Source organism: Hordeum vulgare, chromosome 1H (genome assembly GCF_904849725.1).
Source record: "Hordeum vulgare subsp. vulgare chromosome 1H, MorexV3_pseudomolecules_assembly, whole genome shotgun sequence".
Lineage (NCBI taxonomy): Eukaryota > Viridiplantae > Streptophyta > Magnoliopsida > Poales > Poaceae > Hordeum > Hordeum vulgare.
The window spans coordinates 477,758,743-477,774,920 of NC_058518.1; the positions used below are offsets into that span (position 1 = coordinate 477,758,743).

Sequence of the window (16,178 nt, forward strand, 5' to 3'; positions counted from 1 at the left end):
ATTGTGAAGCGCTGCAGGCGTCGGTTAGCAAATTTTGCATTTAATCAGCGCCTGTGGCACTAAATCAGGCGCTAAATAGGTTTTCCCAGAGATATCTCTCCCTAATAATTAAGCAAATACGGTTTCTGGTCATTCGTCTTGAAAATCTTTCCCTAATAATAAAGCAAATACGGTTTCTGGACGTACGTCATGGAAATTACCCTTAAAGTTTACATAAATTATCCATTATGCCACCGGTAAGTAATAGAAAACGTTTTACAAAGCACAAAGTCTTGGACTGGGCCGGCCCATGTAAAACCTCCTATATTACGCTCTGCATGCTGGGAGAATATCCAGCACACCGTATGGGTCGGCCCATGCACAGGCGCCTGCTTTTAGTTCCGTTTATTTATTTATTTTCAGTTCCGTTTTAATTTTTGTATTATAAATAATTTAGAACTTCAAATAGTGTTTAAATTTTTAGAAAATTATAAGTCAACATATTTAAAAAAATAAAATGTTTGTGACTTTAAAAACTGCCCAGAGTTTTGTAAAAAATGCTCGCATATACAATAAAATGTTTGCAATTTGAGAAAAATGTTTATACAATAAGAAAAGTCCATGATTTCAAAAACAATTCCATGTATTAAAAAATATTAAAGGCATTTAACAAAATGCTTTCTAATTCAAAATATGTTAATGCATTTAAAAAATGTCTTAAAATTTTAAAAATAGCTAATGCCTGTTTTGTTAGTTTCTTTTCTTATTTATAATTTAGAATAAAAAAAACTTTGGCATATTAAAAGTAGGAATTTTGAATTAAAATGCTGACGAAAACATAAAAAGGTTTGTGGATTAAAAAAACGCCGATTTTTATATATTTTTGCAAATTCCAAAACAATGTCCATGAATTTAATAAATATATTACTGATTTATAAAAATGTTTGTTTATTTTGAAAAACTTCATGCGTTTCAAAAAATGTTTGTGAATTTACAATAAAATGCTCCAACATCAAAAATTATGTTCGTCTTTTCTTGAATTGATCGCCAATTTAAAAGAAAATATTTAAACCCGTTCGAAATATAAAAAATATTTATAATTTTTAGTTAATGTTTGTAAATTGTAAAAAATATTCTTGATTTTAAAATTGTTCGCATATTTGTAAAATTGTTCACGAAAGATCTAATGTATGTAGTTAAACATTAATGCTTCTAAGTCTTTATGACAATATACCTGTGTGAATTTTGAAAAAATAACTGCTTGATGCATCGAATTATTATTGTATGTTTTAAAAAAAAATCTTGAAATTCAGAATAAATCTTTGAGTTACCAAGATTTTTGACAACCATGATATATATTTTTTGAAAATGTAAAGATTGCTTCAACTTGTGAATAATTTAAAAGAAGATACATTTTCTTGCATTTGTGAATAAAATTTTAAAATCAAAGGATGATATGTGAACATAATGTGGTCATCATCATTGTAGATTATATTGTTTTTTTCTTTCGTGACAACGCACGGGCCATTTTGCTAGTTACTCCTAAAGTTCGTATAAATTACCCACCATGGCACCGATAAGTAATAGAAACGTTTCACAAAGCGAAAAATCTTGGACTGGGCCGGCCCATGTAAAAACGTCATATATTACGCTCTGCACGCTGGGAGAATATCTAACACACCGTAAGGGCCGGCCATGCACAGGCGCCTGCTTTAATTCCATTTATTTATTTATTTTCAGTTCCGTTTTATTTTTTTATTTTAAATAATTTAAAACTTCAAATAATGTTTAAAAAAAATAATAAACTGAAAACTATAAATCAACATATTTAAAAAATTAAAATGTTTGTGACTTCAAAAACTGATCGGAGTTTTGTAAAAAATGCTCGCATATACATTAAAATGTTTGCAGTTTTAGAAAAATGTTTGTACAATAAGAAAAGTCCATGATCTCAAATACAATTCCATGTATTAAAAATGATTAAAGGCATTTAACAAAATGCTTTCTAATTCAAAATATGTTAATGCATTTAAAAAATGTCTTAAAATTTTAAAAATAGCTAATGCCTGTTTTGATAGTTTCTTTTTTTATTTAAAATTTTCCGTTCCATTTTTGTTTATTTATAATTTAAATAATTTAGAATTACAAAAACTTTTGCATACTGACGAATTTTTATTTTGAATTAAAAATAGGATCCAAAAAAGCGGCGGAATTTTTAATTTTTAATTTGTTTATTCAGAAAAAGTTCATGCATTTCAAAAAATGTTTGTGAATTTAAAATAAAATCCTCCAACATAAAAAATTATGTTCATCTTTTCTTGAATTGGTCGCCAATTCAAAGAATAATATCTAAACCCGTTCGAAATATAAAAAATATTCACGATTTTTAAGAAATGTTTGTAAATTGTAAAAAAGATTCTCGATTTTAAAATTGTTTCCTTATTTATAAAATTGTTCACGAAAGATGTAATGTATGTAGTTAAACATTAATGCTTCTAAGTCTATGTGACAATATACTTGTGTAAATTTTAAAGAATTAAATGTTGGATGGATCGGATTATTATTGTATGTTTTCTAAAAAAATTCTTAAAATTCAGAATAAATCTTTGAGTTACCAAGATTTTTGACAACCATGATATATATTTTTTGAAAATGTAAAGATTGCTTCAACTTGTGAATAAATTTGAAAGAAGAAACATTTTCTTGCATTTGTGCACAAAATTTCTTAATCAAGCAATGATATATGAATATAATGTAATCATCATGATTGGAGATTATTTTTCTTCCATGCCAACGCACGGACCATTTTGCTAGTCTCCACTCAAAAGGTAAACAGAAAGGAGAGGGGACGAGACAAGGCCGTCAAAGTCTGGCCGTCGCCTTCAGCACACCCCCCTCCGCCGACCATCCGGCGAGTGGCAGCGGCTCAACGTCGTCGTGATCCACAAGAAGAATCGGGGGACGGGGACTTACTAGATGAATCGCTGCCTGCCGCCTTTATTCCATTTCCATGTACGTGGATAGGGGAGAACAACCAATAATGCACCCGGCGCCCCCTGCTCCTGCTGGCTGGCATGCACAAGGAAAATTCCTACTACTGAAATCCTTCGGATCAGAAGAGGCCCCGAAGGATTCTCTTTAAACACCTGCTTATTCAAGCCAAAGATACAAAAAGATGGAAAGACCGAGCGTCAAACGAACATAGGTATTATACATCTGAAAACAGGGTGCGCTGGAAGGACCACCTTCAGTTTTGGGGCATCCATTTTTCTTTCTCTTTTTGTCAAACGAGGACGACGGCCGGATAGCTCTTATCATTGAGATAATGATGGAACTAACACAAAATACCAGCATCCTTTACGTGCCAAACTGAAAGTAAAGCCTAGGCTAGGAGGAGGAGCTTTCCAGGGCACGCTTACTGCTACCCACCCAAAACACACTTTAAACTTCACAACCCCACAAAGGGCTGCCAAAACAGACCATCTCTGGATCTCTATCACCAGGAAAGGCACAACAGGACCAAAAGGAGCGCCAAATTGGTGGCAGTTCAATCTGCAACTAGCAATGGAGGAGGGCATCCAAGTTGCACAACAGATCTATCCTAGTAAAAAAGAAACTGGAAATTTAGAGATGGCCACCCTCAACTGACAGAAGTAAAAAAGAAGGCGCAACTCATGTAATTTAGAGATGGTAGATGATGCATAGCTTTCCCTCCCCCCTCACTAAACAAGTAAACCCTACATACTGAAAGCTGAATATTGCCCTCTCAATAAAGATACTGAAAAGATGAAAGGAATATTCAAGCTGTTTTCCTATTCAATCTTATGCCTTCTGGGGAACATTGTTATCTTGACAAAAAGAGATGATTCTCCTTTTTATGCTTCAGTCACCGAGGATATGTAAGGAGCACAACGCTTTTGGTCTGAGCATCAGATGACCAAACCAGATATTTTGCCAGTATAGGAAACCACTAAAGCCAGGAGGACATGTATAAGCACAATGGTGTTATGTCAGCCTGCTTGCCTCCTAGACGTTTTTCTAGCATGGAGGGTATAGCCTTCGCTTAGCGAAGGGATGATCACTGTGAAAGAGACATCATTAAGTACTAGAGATGACAGTTAGTGTATGTTGTGTCTCTTTTGTGTCACATCTCTAGGTGATATGAAGGACAACCTGAAGTAAGGAAGGTATATATGCATATTTACCCCCCCCCCCCCCCATGTGAAGGAAGGACCAACTGGATTCGACTTTGCTAGTACATAGAATCCTTATCATCACGTGAATACACGTAACAGTCAACTTTCTACAAAACTTTTCATATGCCATATCAATAATATCCGGAGGTAGTTTAGGCCTTGTGTGTACGGACCCATGACCTGTTTCTCCAGTTCTACTCAACTAATAGTTTAATTTGTGCACATAACAAATAACTGAATGGATTGTTGGGTTGGCCCAATCGGCCCAAACTTTCATCCTTACGTATGGATAGGCTAACCTGTCGAATAAAACTGAAGAATAAAACAGAATGGTATTATAGAAAACTGGCCGAAAATTCTAAAACACATGATGGTCTGCAGTGCTGCATAAATATTTTTAAGGCAAGGGTGAAAATCAAACCAACACCAGAGCAAAGATTGTCGGAATATGTTAAATAATAACAGTAACACAGTGAAGATTAAGCTAGTCTAGATAAACTACCTTACATCTTTGCTAAAACTTGCACAGAACATAACGAAGGCTTCAAGAAGATGCATGCAGCTGACCTTTTCAGTGATACCAAAAGAGTGGTGGTCCAACATAGAGTATCGTTGCAACTTGGCAGGTCCCAGCAGAAACAATTCACCCTGTAAACAATACTATTAACGTGACAAAGCTCTAGACCCTGAGTGCAATTAAGTGGGTCGCAGGCATATGTTTCCTGTTGCTACCAGTCTATTTATGTAATCCCTGAATTAGAATGGAACAATGACCCTAAGATATAAGGAACATGAGTTTTCAGAAGGGAAAAAAAATCTGTTAATGCTGTGCAAGTGCATTACAAGCCAACAACAAAACAATATGAGAAGATATCTAAAAGAAGTTACATAGGAAAAAGTACTTAGTATGACTAAATGTGCAGTTGTAATGAAGAGCCTAAACACGTTAAGTACACCTATATGTTCAGCGCCACTAGATTGTTAGGCCCAGAAGTATGGTATTATGTCAAAAGAGGTTGCAACCAAAGGAATGCGCTAAAATCACCCACAGTTCACAAGCTTGTTCCAGAATTCCACAGCAATGCTAATAATCAGATGGCTTAAACATGCACGCCAAAATATCTACAGCCTGACTATTTCATAAAGTTCAGGACCAAAGCGACGTGTATACCATGACATGACGCTAGTATCAAAACTTTTGAAAGGTGAATAAGACAACCCCGGTCGCGCAATACAAGTAGTTCACTCATGCACCAGCACCAGCCCCGTGCTGGCTGGCATGCACAAGGAAAACGATCAATCACACTTCACACGGGTTCCTTCCAACTTCACAGATCAAGGGTTAATTTGCGGTAATGTCAAAATATAAACATAGAATTCCTACGTCATGTCCTTTTGAATCCATTATGACTTTGGTTTGTTTGATCGTCTCACACTAAAATAAACTATTCTTTCCAAAAGCTTTGAGTGGATGCTAAATGCTCTATAAAATGCAGTACAAACGAATCTTTAGGAAAAAATTCTGTATGATTCAATCCTACAAATCAAACAACCAGCATAAAAGAAAATTCCTAAATATTCCAATCCTTCATAATTCCTATGAAAATCCTTTGAATCAAAAAAGCCCACCAAAGGATTTCGTCACCGGCTTACTCCAGCCAAAGATACACGAAAAAGGAAAGGCCAAGTGTCAAACGAAAACATACATATTATACATCTGAAAACAGAACTACGCTGGAAGTATCATCTTCAGTTTTGAGGCTCCATCGATCGGGAGAAACTGATGATCATTCTGATACAGGGCATCCATTCTTTCTTTCTCTTGTCAAACGACCGAGACGGCCGGATTACACTATCATTGGGATAACGGAACAACAAAAGGTATCAGCATCCTTTACGTGCCAAACTCAAAGTAAAGCCTAAGCTGGGAGTTTTTTCTGCCTGAAAGACCCAAAGAACGCACTGCTGAACTTCTTCACGACGGCACAGAGGGCCGCCAAAACAGATAATCTCTGGATTTCTATCACCAGGAAAGCACACGGCCAAAAGGAATGCCAATTGGTACCAGTTCAATCAGGAACTAGCAATAGGGCATCCAAGTTGGGGAACAATTCTATCACAAGTGGTTCATCTAGTAAACCAAGTGTCAGAGTGGATTGTTTTTCCCCGTCATGCAACCATACCCACATCGAATGCCCCCGGATCTCCATGGAAAAACGCACGCATATGACAATGATCTGTATACCTAATTTGCAATCCTTGTAGTCGCCCTCACTAGACACAGATCTGGTTGGTCACACACAAAAAACAATTGAGCAAAAGAGAGGCCTTGCTCTCCGATTTCATTCAAAGAAACCATATGGTCTTACACAAACTACACACCCCAACCACATTACCACTAGTAAGCCCAAAAGAAAGGTCACACAAAATTTGACATAAGCAATACAAAAACAACATTACTTACGTATTTTTGTGATGGTCACAGATCCATATGATTTCTCTTTCTTCGCTAAACAAGTAAAGGATCAAAGTTGGACTAGCAAAACGTACAACGAAACACAGCTAGCTTCACACTAAAAGGTGAATATTGTCAAAAAGATGAAAGGAATATTCAAAACATTTTCGTATTCAATCTTATGCGTTCTGGAGAGGGAACATTGTTATCTTGACAAAAGAGATGCGTGCTTCTCCTTTTATGTTTGAGTCACCGAGGATATGTAAGGAGCACAGATCTTCTTTGGTCTGAGTATCCAAGTATCAAACCAGATATTTTGCCTCTATAGGCAACCACTAAAGCCACAAGGGCATATACAAGTACAATGGGTATATGTCAGCCTGCTTATGGGGCCTCAGGAATGTAAGAATAGGAAAAACATATGATTTGAGTAGCATGTCCTCTTGAATCCTATAGCATAGGAAAACTACGGGAATTTGGATTAAAGAATGTTTGGAAACACAGGAAAAATAAACAGAGTACAAATGAAACCTAAGAAAAAATTCCTAAGGATATCAATCCTGTGAATCAAACGACTAATGTAGATTTTTTGTCCCTAAAGATTCAACCTGCCCAAAGACCCTATAAAATTCATTTGAATCAAAGAAGCCCTATACATTTTTCTAGGTGGTATGGATGACAACCTGAGGTAAACAAGGTATATATTCATATTTACCCCCCCCCCCCCCATGTGAAGAAAGAACGAGTGGATTCTACTTTGCTATCACAGAGCAGTAAGTGGATTCTACTTTGCTATCGCAGAGCAGTAAATAGAATCCTTATCATCAAATGGATACACGTAGCAGTCAACTTTGTAAAGTTTCTACAAAACTTCCCATATGCCATATAAATAATATCCGCAGGTAGTTCAGAAATTGTGCTATAGTCCTGTAGGGATGCAAATGGACGGACCCACTGGCTATTTTATCTATCTAATAGTATAATTCTACAGTTCTACTTAACTGATACTTCTGCAGGTACCTAACCAATAGTTTACTTTGTGCACATAGCAAATAGCTGGACGGGTTGTGGAGTTGGCCCAATCAGCCCAAACTTGCATCCTTATGTATGGATAGGAGAGCCTATCGAATAAAACTGAATTGTTCCACTAGAAAAAGAATAGAACAGAATGGTATTGTAGAAAAATGGCAAAAAGAAAAACTAAAACACATGATGGCCTGCTGTGCTGGATAACTAATTTTTAGGCACAGTTAAAAATAAAGCCAACACAAAAGCAAACTACCTTAAATAAGCAATATCAGCAACACAGTGAAGAGATGCAATGATTAAGCTAGTGCCGGTCCAGATAAACTACCTTAGCTCTTTGCTAAAAGTTGCACAGAACATAACAATGGCTTCAAGAGGATGCAGGCAGCTCACTTTTTCGGCAATAAACAGGAGAGTCATGGCCTTGTTCCAACGTAGAGTATCACTGCAACTTGGCAGGTCCCAGTAGAAAAAAATCACTTTGTAAACGACACTAATGTGACCAGGCTCCTGGCCTGAGTGCAATTAAGTGGGTTGCAAGCATATGTTTCCAATTCCTACTAGTCCATCTCTGTAATGCCTGAATTTGAATAAAATTATGACCCAAGGAATATGAATTTTCAGAAGGGGAAACATCTTTTAATGCTGTGCAAACGCATTACATGCCAACAAGAAAACAATATCAGCGGATATCTCAAAAAAGTACAAGGGAAAGTACTTAATACCACTAAGCATGCAGTTGAAACGAAGAACCTAAGCACGTTAAGTACACCTAAATATTCAGAAATATGGTGCCCATTATTTATCTACAAAGAGGTTGTGACCGAACTATCGCCCACAACTCGCAAGCTCGTTCCATTATACCAAAACCATGCTAATAACCAGATGGCTTAAGCATGCATGTCGAAATATCTACGGCCCGACTACTCCATAAAGTTCAGGATCTAATCGACAAATATCAAGGTCGTTACGTGTATACAGGTGACGCACGGCATGACGCTAGTATCAAAACTTTTGAAAGGTGAATAAGACAACCCTCATCGCGCAATACAAGTAGTTCGTGCAAGTAGTTCATACATACACACAATTTGTTTCAGGTCTGTAGAGAGCTAGGTTGACAAAATAACAGACAAGGCTAAGGCTGTTAATTGGTAGTCCTCCTCCAGTATATGTCTGCAGCGGATCCATTGGTTGTGGCTCATGTTATGCAAGATGTGCTTGATCCATTTACATCAACCGTTCCATTAAGGATAGCCTACAACAATAGGCTAGTTCTGGCAGGTGCTGAGCTAAGACCATCTGCAATTGTAAGTAAGCCACGAGTTGATATCGGTGGCAGTGACATGAGAGTTCTACACACCCTGGTAAGGTTCTAACTCTAGTAGTGGACAATATATGCAAATACTTTGGTAGGTCTCATAGATGATTATTTTACTCCTAACAAACTCAAATGAATTATATGTTAACTTTTTTGAGTTTGTCTTTGACTTCAAAAGATATTGGTGGATCCAGACGCTCCAAGCCCAAGTCACCCATCACTAAGGGAGTACTTGCACTGGTAAATCAAATGCAACATTTTCTTATTCTCGCCAATACGATTCCAAACCCTCCACCCATATGTTTTCTGCCCCAAAACTTTCGATATATGCTTCCTATTTAATTTGCTCTGATTATGATATACCTCCACTCCTGTGTAGGATGGTGTCAGACATCCCTGGAACAACTGGTGCCAGCTTTGGTATGATGTCATGCATAACAATTTGTTCAATGTGATTTTTAGTATTAGCTGAATTTTGTTGACGCGGAAATCAGGCCATGCTAAGTTCTTTCCCACAAACCTGTGGACTACCACATAATAAACAAAGTGGATACAAGTTAATTCAATTTTGCCCATCCTTAACACCAATATATCTTAAACCTACACAAAGAATAACTATCAACAGCGTAAAATGACATTCATATGCTTTGCAAATGAAATGAAGAACTTTGAGACAAGGCCATTGTACAGCCTTTTTCCAAGAAACAAGGATTCTTAAAATAGTGGCATATTTATATCTACTGTTATCTTAATTTGTTTTTCACATGCACAAACACAAAATTCATGCAATCAATAATATAATTCAATCATACATAGGTTTCGAAGAGTTTGCTTTGTATGGTTTACTTGCAACTAACATATACAGCAGAATAAAGGCTACCCATGTATATGGAGATTAAGTAAAACTCTTAGTTGCCTAGAACCGAAGAGAGTAAACTTCATTCCAGATAAATGACTAGATGTTTCCACCCAGTTGAATTACCCTTTAAATTCTTAACTAATTAATACTGGGGTGCTTTTGCAGGCCGAGAGCTTGTAGTTTATGAAAGACCAGAACCAAGATCTGGTATCCACCGGATGGTATTTGTGCTGTTCCAGCAACTAGGCAGGGGTACAGTTTTTGCACCAGACGTCCGACAAAACTTCAGCTGCAGGAACTTTGCACGGCAGTACCACCTAAACGTTGTGGCTGCCTCATATTTCAACTGTCAAAGGGAAGGTGGATCAGGCGGAAGAAGGTTTAGGCCAGAAAGTTCTCAAGGGGAGTAGAGATCAGATACTAGTATAGTACAGAGTACAGACCACTGTATGCTGTACTGTAATGTTGCATCACAAATAATGTGCAGTATATAGAATGCCTTGTATCATCTAAGTATGCAGCATTATATGTATCTTCAGCTATGATGAACCTGATGGTATATATCTCAGTCATTAGTTAATCATCTGATCATGGAAAGTATTGTCCAGGGTACACAAAAGATAAACTCATTCATTTTACAACTTTTAGTTAAGCTTAACTAGTTTATAGTTATGAGCACCTGCTTTGCATTTCAACGAGTTCTACTGAATAAATCAACACACTGTACATCATCAAAGGTGTTTTGAAAGAAAGCCCAAGATATTTTAGACGAAAGGCAATATTGGTAAACTTTGTAATAAAGCCTACAAGTGGCAAGTTAAACCCCAAGGTAGGTCCAATGTTCACATTTATTCCTTATTCAAAGCAACAGGGGTGCTGGGCATTCACACCATTACATCAAACACATAAAGTTAAAACATAATATTACAGGACCCCAAGAGCAGTCATAAACTTACAGCAGAAGCGTATCATCCAGAGGAAACCGGTCATTTCTTCCCAAGGTGGCATACCTCCACCAGTTCCCAGGACTCCAAGCTTCTATCCTCAGTGTCCGTTCGATAAAGTGCGAGCTCGGAGATCTCGAACTGAAGTCCGCACAATTCACTGTCCATCTCCTCTACCTTCTTCCTTGCTGCTTCCTTCTCCTCGTCTGTCAGATCCCCATACAGGAGGCTGACATGCGGCATATATGCTGCAATTTTGTAGACCATGAACCAATTTGTCATCAATTCGTTGTGGTTCAGAAACGAAATACAGGCAGTCAGGTAGCACTACACTCACGGGTTGATCTCTGAAACCCAAAGTGGGCGCAGAAGTGGTCGCTCGTCTGGATCACCTGGAACATTCAGATAACTTGACATGAGAAGAAGTGCAGAACAAATCATCAGGGAAAAATAATAACTGAAGACGCATTTGCAATCACAGGTGTGGCTTCGAAACGTTGAGCAAACCATGCTTCAGAACGCATCCACCTCTCGATCCGCGCTTGGGGAAGGAGGATCAAAGCTAGGGGGCTGACCTCGGGGGTGGGCTCGAGGAGGAGGTAGACGCACTGGTAGAAGAGGTCGCCGCGGGCGACGCTGGTGACGCGGGCGGTGTAGGGGCCGACGCCGGCTGCGGCCGCGGCGGCGCGGAGGGCCTGGATTGCGGCGGGGCGGCGCATGCGCACGGCGCCGACGACGGTGGCGTGCGGCTCGAAGGGCGGGCCGCCGTGCGCGGCGCGGAGGCCGGCCATGAGGCCGCGGAAGCGGTCGCGGACGGGCTCCGGCGGGAGGGCCCACACGGAGTACACCTCCTCCGGCGACTGGTCGGTGGGGTCCATGCGGTGCGGGCTGGGCCTGAGCGGCGGGGTCGGAGTCGGAGGTGGCGCTTGGGCCGAATGCGGGGTGCGAAGCCGAATATGCTTTGCTGAAGAGGTGATCATCACTGGAAAGGAGATTAATAATGGAGCCGGTGCTGCGATTTTGTTCCGTACGGTGCCTTCCACCGATGGGACACTGACTGTGGGGTCCCGGGTTTCAAATGGAGTTTTCGGGGCCACCGGCAGACGGAGGCGGCAAACGCACCAGGATTACGATTGCTACGTGATTAATAATAATTATATAAGGAGCGCTTAGAATAGTCATGATCTGAATCTAAGCCGGATATCAAGGCGCATGGATTAACAAACTGCAAGCTTGTAGCCACTTGTGGATAGAATCAGAGTAAAGTCAATGCAATGCAGCTAGCCAGCTACTACCTGTGCTGGTTTACTAGCTCCCCTCACGATTTAGATCATATTTTGTCCATCATTTTACTTATACTCTCTTACTAGTTCCACTCATAATTTATATTCATATCAGATCTTAACTAATATTCTTTTCATCCCAAAATAAATGTCTTAAATTTGGTACAACTTTATAGACGCTTATTTGAAATGGAGAGATACTATATAAGTTATATGTGACACAAATAATATCAATATGATTTTTGTTGACATGCATTAATATCTCATTAGTTAAATATGTGACCAAATTTTGACCCAGTGAGGACTAATAAACCATAATGAAGGTGGCACTTTGGATGCTTGTAAATTATCTCGAAGACGACGCGACAACTACCGCTAGGTGCTTCCATTGAGAAAAAAGACTTAAGGATGATGACCTTTCGATTATTCTTTTAAGAAGAAACTTTTGATCTATTCATTAAACAACCTTACAGTACAAAGAATGCTAAAAGCAACATAAATTACACAATGATAAAATACAAAAGAGTAATTTTTTCATGGCATGTCCTCTGCTGTATCGTTTTTATGTTGTTTACCCAACTAGAATGGTGCTACCGCTTCATTAGATTGAGCACCCTATATTTAAAACTAGCAACATTAGCCTTTCGGTTACATTTATCCTTCTAAAATTTATAAAAATGCACTTTGCAGATTGAAACTATGGATCGTATTTTGTTGTTGACAAAACCAATCGAAAACAAACCTATCACTAACAAGACTGTTCAACCGTACCCCCCCCCCCACCCCACCCCACATGAAACCACCATGGTTTTAAATTTATTCATTTCTTTTACCACATCATGCTCATGTGGATAGAAACAGTTGAGTCGACATAGGTAATCACATAAAATAAAAAAAGTCATATATAATATAAAATGAAAGAAATTTCAACAAATAAATAACTCAAATTTTGTAGAAAATAATTGAATGTAATCTGCAAAGTTCTGAGAACACATTTAAATAAAATACAAGTCACTCAAAATCATTTAAACAGATTAAGGTTTTGGAAAAAGTGGATTTTTTGAGGCAAAAAAACAAGTAACTCAACTAGATAAATACATTTGAAATATAAAGGCCATGTGAAATACTCCCTCTATAAACTAATAACAAGTAGTAGTTATATATATTTTTTGATATGGGCATTAGGGGTGAAATTGTCTCTGGTGAGAGGGTTCCCATATCTGATGGTGATACAAAAGTGACGACGCAGAATAAGGGGTGCTATCTTTCAAATGGAGTTGCTCGGACCAGGGAAGCTGCAAACACCAAGTTTACATGTGCAATCAAAGTGACAACAAATAAACTCGAGAGAAACTAGAGGAATATATATCAAATTCTCCTTTAAATGAAACTTTTATTGAAACAGAAACAACTGCACTAGTTAATAAAGATTGCAAAACCTAAGAACACACTTGGACGCAATCGAAGTCAAGTCGATGTAGCAATTTATCTCAAAAGTAAACACACTAACAATGTGGTATGCTATGTGTGGCATTGCTTCTTGTGAACTAGGCAGGTTTTGGGCCCCAAGTACAAGAGTTTGTAGCAAGCAACAATTTCATTCAAGTGACCTCAAAGTTTATCGAACCAACGGGAGATCAGTAACACAAACCAATGATCAGCACCTGCACGCACAAATATAAAATTATCCTCGGGTCCCAATAGGACTAGTGAGATTATCAATTTCATTAACTTGTTAGTCACAAGGATTTAAAACAGCAACAGTAATAGAAAAAGCCTTGGATTTAGGGACTTTTACATTTGTGTTCCTAACTCGAACCCATTATTCAGATTTGCCTCTAATTTTGACGCAAGCTCGAATTTGCCCCTCTGTCGTTAGTTGCATGTGTAAAAATACCCTTTCGTGCCATTTCCATCGAGTCAAAGCCGTTTGACCCCTATCTGACTCTTTCTTTGAAATTTCCCCTTGTCTTTATGTGTTACTTACTGGCGGGACCGTTCTCACCCGCTCTCTCACGCTTACATGTGGGGTCAAATTAGAAAAAGAGAAAAGAGAAAAGAGAAAGAAAAGAACTATTAATATTTTCTGAATTATTTGTTAATTAGAGAGGCCCACAAGTCACACTAATTGGGTTAATTATTAACAACTTAATAAGCATAATATAACTACTTACATAAAACGCAGCGCTGGGAAGGCCCCCGCGTCGCTCCTCACGAGCGACACGGGCGTGACCCAAGTCACCAGCGACAACCGCTTCCCCGTCGTCTCCCCCCCCTCGCCGCCGCCGGAATGCACCACCGGGCAAAGCACGTGTGACAACGGCGGCGGGGGGCTTCCTCCTGGCTGCGGCTCTGGTGGCTGGCTCATGCAGCACCGGCGCGTGGTCGCCGCAATCTCGGCGTCGGTGGGCCGGAGCTCATCTTCTCCGACGGGGGCGGCGGATCCGGGGGCCTTGCGCCCGGATCTGGTGGCGGGCGTGCGGGGACGGCCTGCTACGGCGCCCTGGCGACGTGGGGTGGTGGACCGTGCTTGGGACGATCTTGTCCGGTGCGGGTTTGGCAAGGGTGAGGCCCGCCAAACTCTGGCAGGCGTGCGGGCGTGGCTCCGAAACCGACTGGCTTGGATCCGATGGCCAGGGAGTGGGGACGGCGCGGCGGTGGCTCGCATCGGCTAGGTGCGGTGAGGCACGACTGAGATGGCGCGGGGCGCTAGCGAGATTCGCGTCCTGCGAGGGCATGCGCGGGATGTTTGTGCAGTGTGGAGCTGTGACGGAGGGCCAAGCTCATCGTGGTGCTGCTGCTCTTGTGGAGCGCATGGTGGAGGGGCTCCAGCGGCCTGTACGGCGCTCGGGCGGCGGCATTGGGGGTCCGACGACAAGGAGGTGCTGCTGTGAGGTCGCATGGCGACGCGAGGGAGGGTTCTGCTTCACCGTCATCGCGGCAGCCCGGTGTGGTGGAGGAATGCAGGTGGAGGGGCTTGAGCGGTCTGTTTAGCGCTCAAGCAGCGGCTTAGGCCGCGAGGGCGCGACCGGTGTATGTCTGTGTGGTCTGGCATCGCTTGGACGCCCTTGGGGTACGCGGATCGGAGGCCCATGGCTACGAGGAAGTGCGCTCCGGTGGCCTGCCATGCAGATCTGGTCTCCGACCATCGGTGGTTTCCGCGTGGTGCGGGTGGCTGTGACGGATCCTGATGCTTTTTCATCGATGGGCAACTTCGATGGTGGGGATGTTTGGTGGGCTTGCCGACGCCAATGCGGGATGATGTGTGGTTGAGGTGGTGTGGAGCTGGGGGAAAACCATATCTTGGCTTTGTGCCATGACCAGTGATGGCGGTGGCTGTGGCCGTCGTTGACCTTCTTGGAGGCATCGTTGCTTCATTCTCCCACCCCTTCCGCGGGGTGGCCAGTTCGGCCTCTCAGAGGGAAACCCTGATCTATGATCGGACGATGGCGGCACCTTGGTGTCGCATTCCCTGTTGAGGACTTCATCTTGGGAGTTTGGCATCGACGAGCGAGACCAGTGGATGGCGGTCGGCGACGGGGTGGCGTCCAGGCTTCTGTGGCAACGATGATGGTGGGAGTGATGTGGGGAACGCGACAATGGTTGCGGTAGTTGGCTCTTCTTCGGCGTGTCCATGATTTTTCTTGGTTTGTTTATTGCTATGAAGTCGAAGCTGCGGTGGCAGGTCCGTGTGGTATACGATGACTGGCTACAGGTAGCCCGTCCGGCGATCTCCCATGGCGCCAGCCATGCGTAGTTTTGTCCTACAGAATTCTTCGTCAGAGTCGGAGTTGCGTCGTCTTGACGCGGGTGGTTGAGATTTTGGCATAGATCTTCATGCAGCTTCACGTGTCCTCTTCAGTGTAGGTTGAGTCGACGATCGCCTACGGCACAGTCGAAGTCGTTTGCTCAGAATGTAGGAATGGCTTGGGGAGCTCTATAATGATGTGTTCATCGACCATGGCGGTAGGTGATGTTCGTGCTCGCCAGGCGACGACTAGAGGAAGGTTTCAAGGTGCTGGGGAGAGGGTTGCGATAGCAGAGCTCACCATGGTTCTCGTGGTACCGTCATATGGATCGGGGAGGGTCAGAGCGCGACGAATCAAAGCGTGTGTTTG

The 16,178-nt window shown here is 41.1% G+C and overlaps 2 protein-coding genes across 4 annotated transcripts; one reads left to right on the top strand and one right to left on the bottom strand.

Annotated features, from left to right (window-relative positions):
• Positions 1 to 4,482: 4,482 nt before the first annotated feature.
• On the bottom strand, positions 4,483 to 11,738 carry LOC123447085 (cyclic phosphodiesterase-like). Of its 3 annotated transcripts, none has more exons than XM_045123669.1 (4): positions 11,353 to 11,738; positions 11,115 to 11,169; positions 10,790 to 11,025; positions 4,483 to 4,823 (listed from the first exon to the last, which is right to left on the bottom strand). In XM_045123669.1, exons 1-3 carry the CDS (start codon positions 11,653 to 11,655, stop codon positions 10,820 to 10,822), a joined length of 564 nt encoding a protein of 187 aa, XP_044979604.1. In that variant the 5' UTR covers positions 11,656 to 11,738; the 3' UTR covers positions 4,483 to 4,823; positions 10,790 to 10,819. The 3 variants fall into 3 exon arrangements, with proteins under 3 accessions (XP_044979604.1, XP_044979598.1, XP_044979591.1); XM_045123663.1 differs by lacking the exon at positions 4,483 to 4,823 and adding an exon at positions 9,755 to 10,179; XM_045123656.1 differs by lacking the exon at positions 4,483 to 4,823 and having other exon boundaries at positions 10,664 to 11,025.
• LOC123401204 (protein RICE FLOWERING LOCUS T 1-like) lies at positions 8,447 to 10,327 on the top strand. Its single transcript, XM_045094942.1, has 5 exons — positions 8,447 to 9,020; positions 9,153 to 9,214; positions 9,354 to 9,394; positions 9,999 to 10,212; positions 10,321 to 10,327. Exons 1-5 carry the CDS (start codon positions 8,826 to 8,828, stop codon positions 10,325 to 10,327), a joined length of 519 nt encoding a protein of 172 aa, XP_044950877.1. The 5' UTR covers positions 8,447 to 8,825.
• Positions 11,739 to 16,178: the final 4,440 nt, after the last annotated feature.

Excerpts from the sequence above, each read along its gene's own strand:
- LOC123401204 (XM_045094942.1), top strand. The coding sequence starts at position 8,826 with ATGTCTGCAGCGGATCCATTGGTTGTGGCTCATGTTATGCAAGATGTG. Across the intron at positions 9,021-9,152 it reads TGAGAGTTCTACACACCCTG|ATATTGGTGGATCCAGACGC; the intron begins GTAAGGTTCTAA and ends TGACTTCAAAAG. Across the intron at positions 9,215-9,353 it reads CTAAGGGAGTACTTGCACTG|GATGGTGTCAGACATCCCTG; the intron begins GTAAATCAAATG and ends ACTCCTGTGTAG.
- LOC123447085 (XM_045123669.1), bottom strand. The coding sequence starts at position 11,655 with ATGGACCCCACCGACCAGTCGCCGGAGGAGGTGTACTCCGTGTGGGCC. Across the intron at positions 11,170-11,352 it reads TCCTCGAGCCCACCCCCGAG|GTGATCCAGACGAGCGACCA; the intron begins GTCAGCCCCCTA and ends TGAATGTTCCAG. Across the intron at positions 11,026-11,114 it reads TGGGTTTCAGAGATCAACCC|CATATATGCCGCATGTCAGC; the intron begins GTGAGTGTAGTG and ends ACAAAATTGCAG.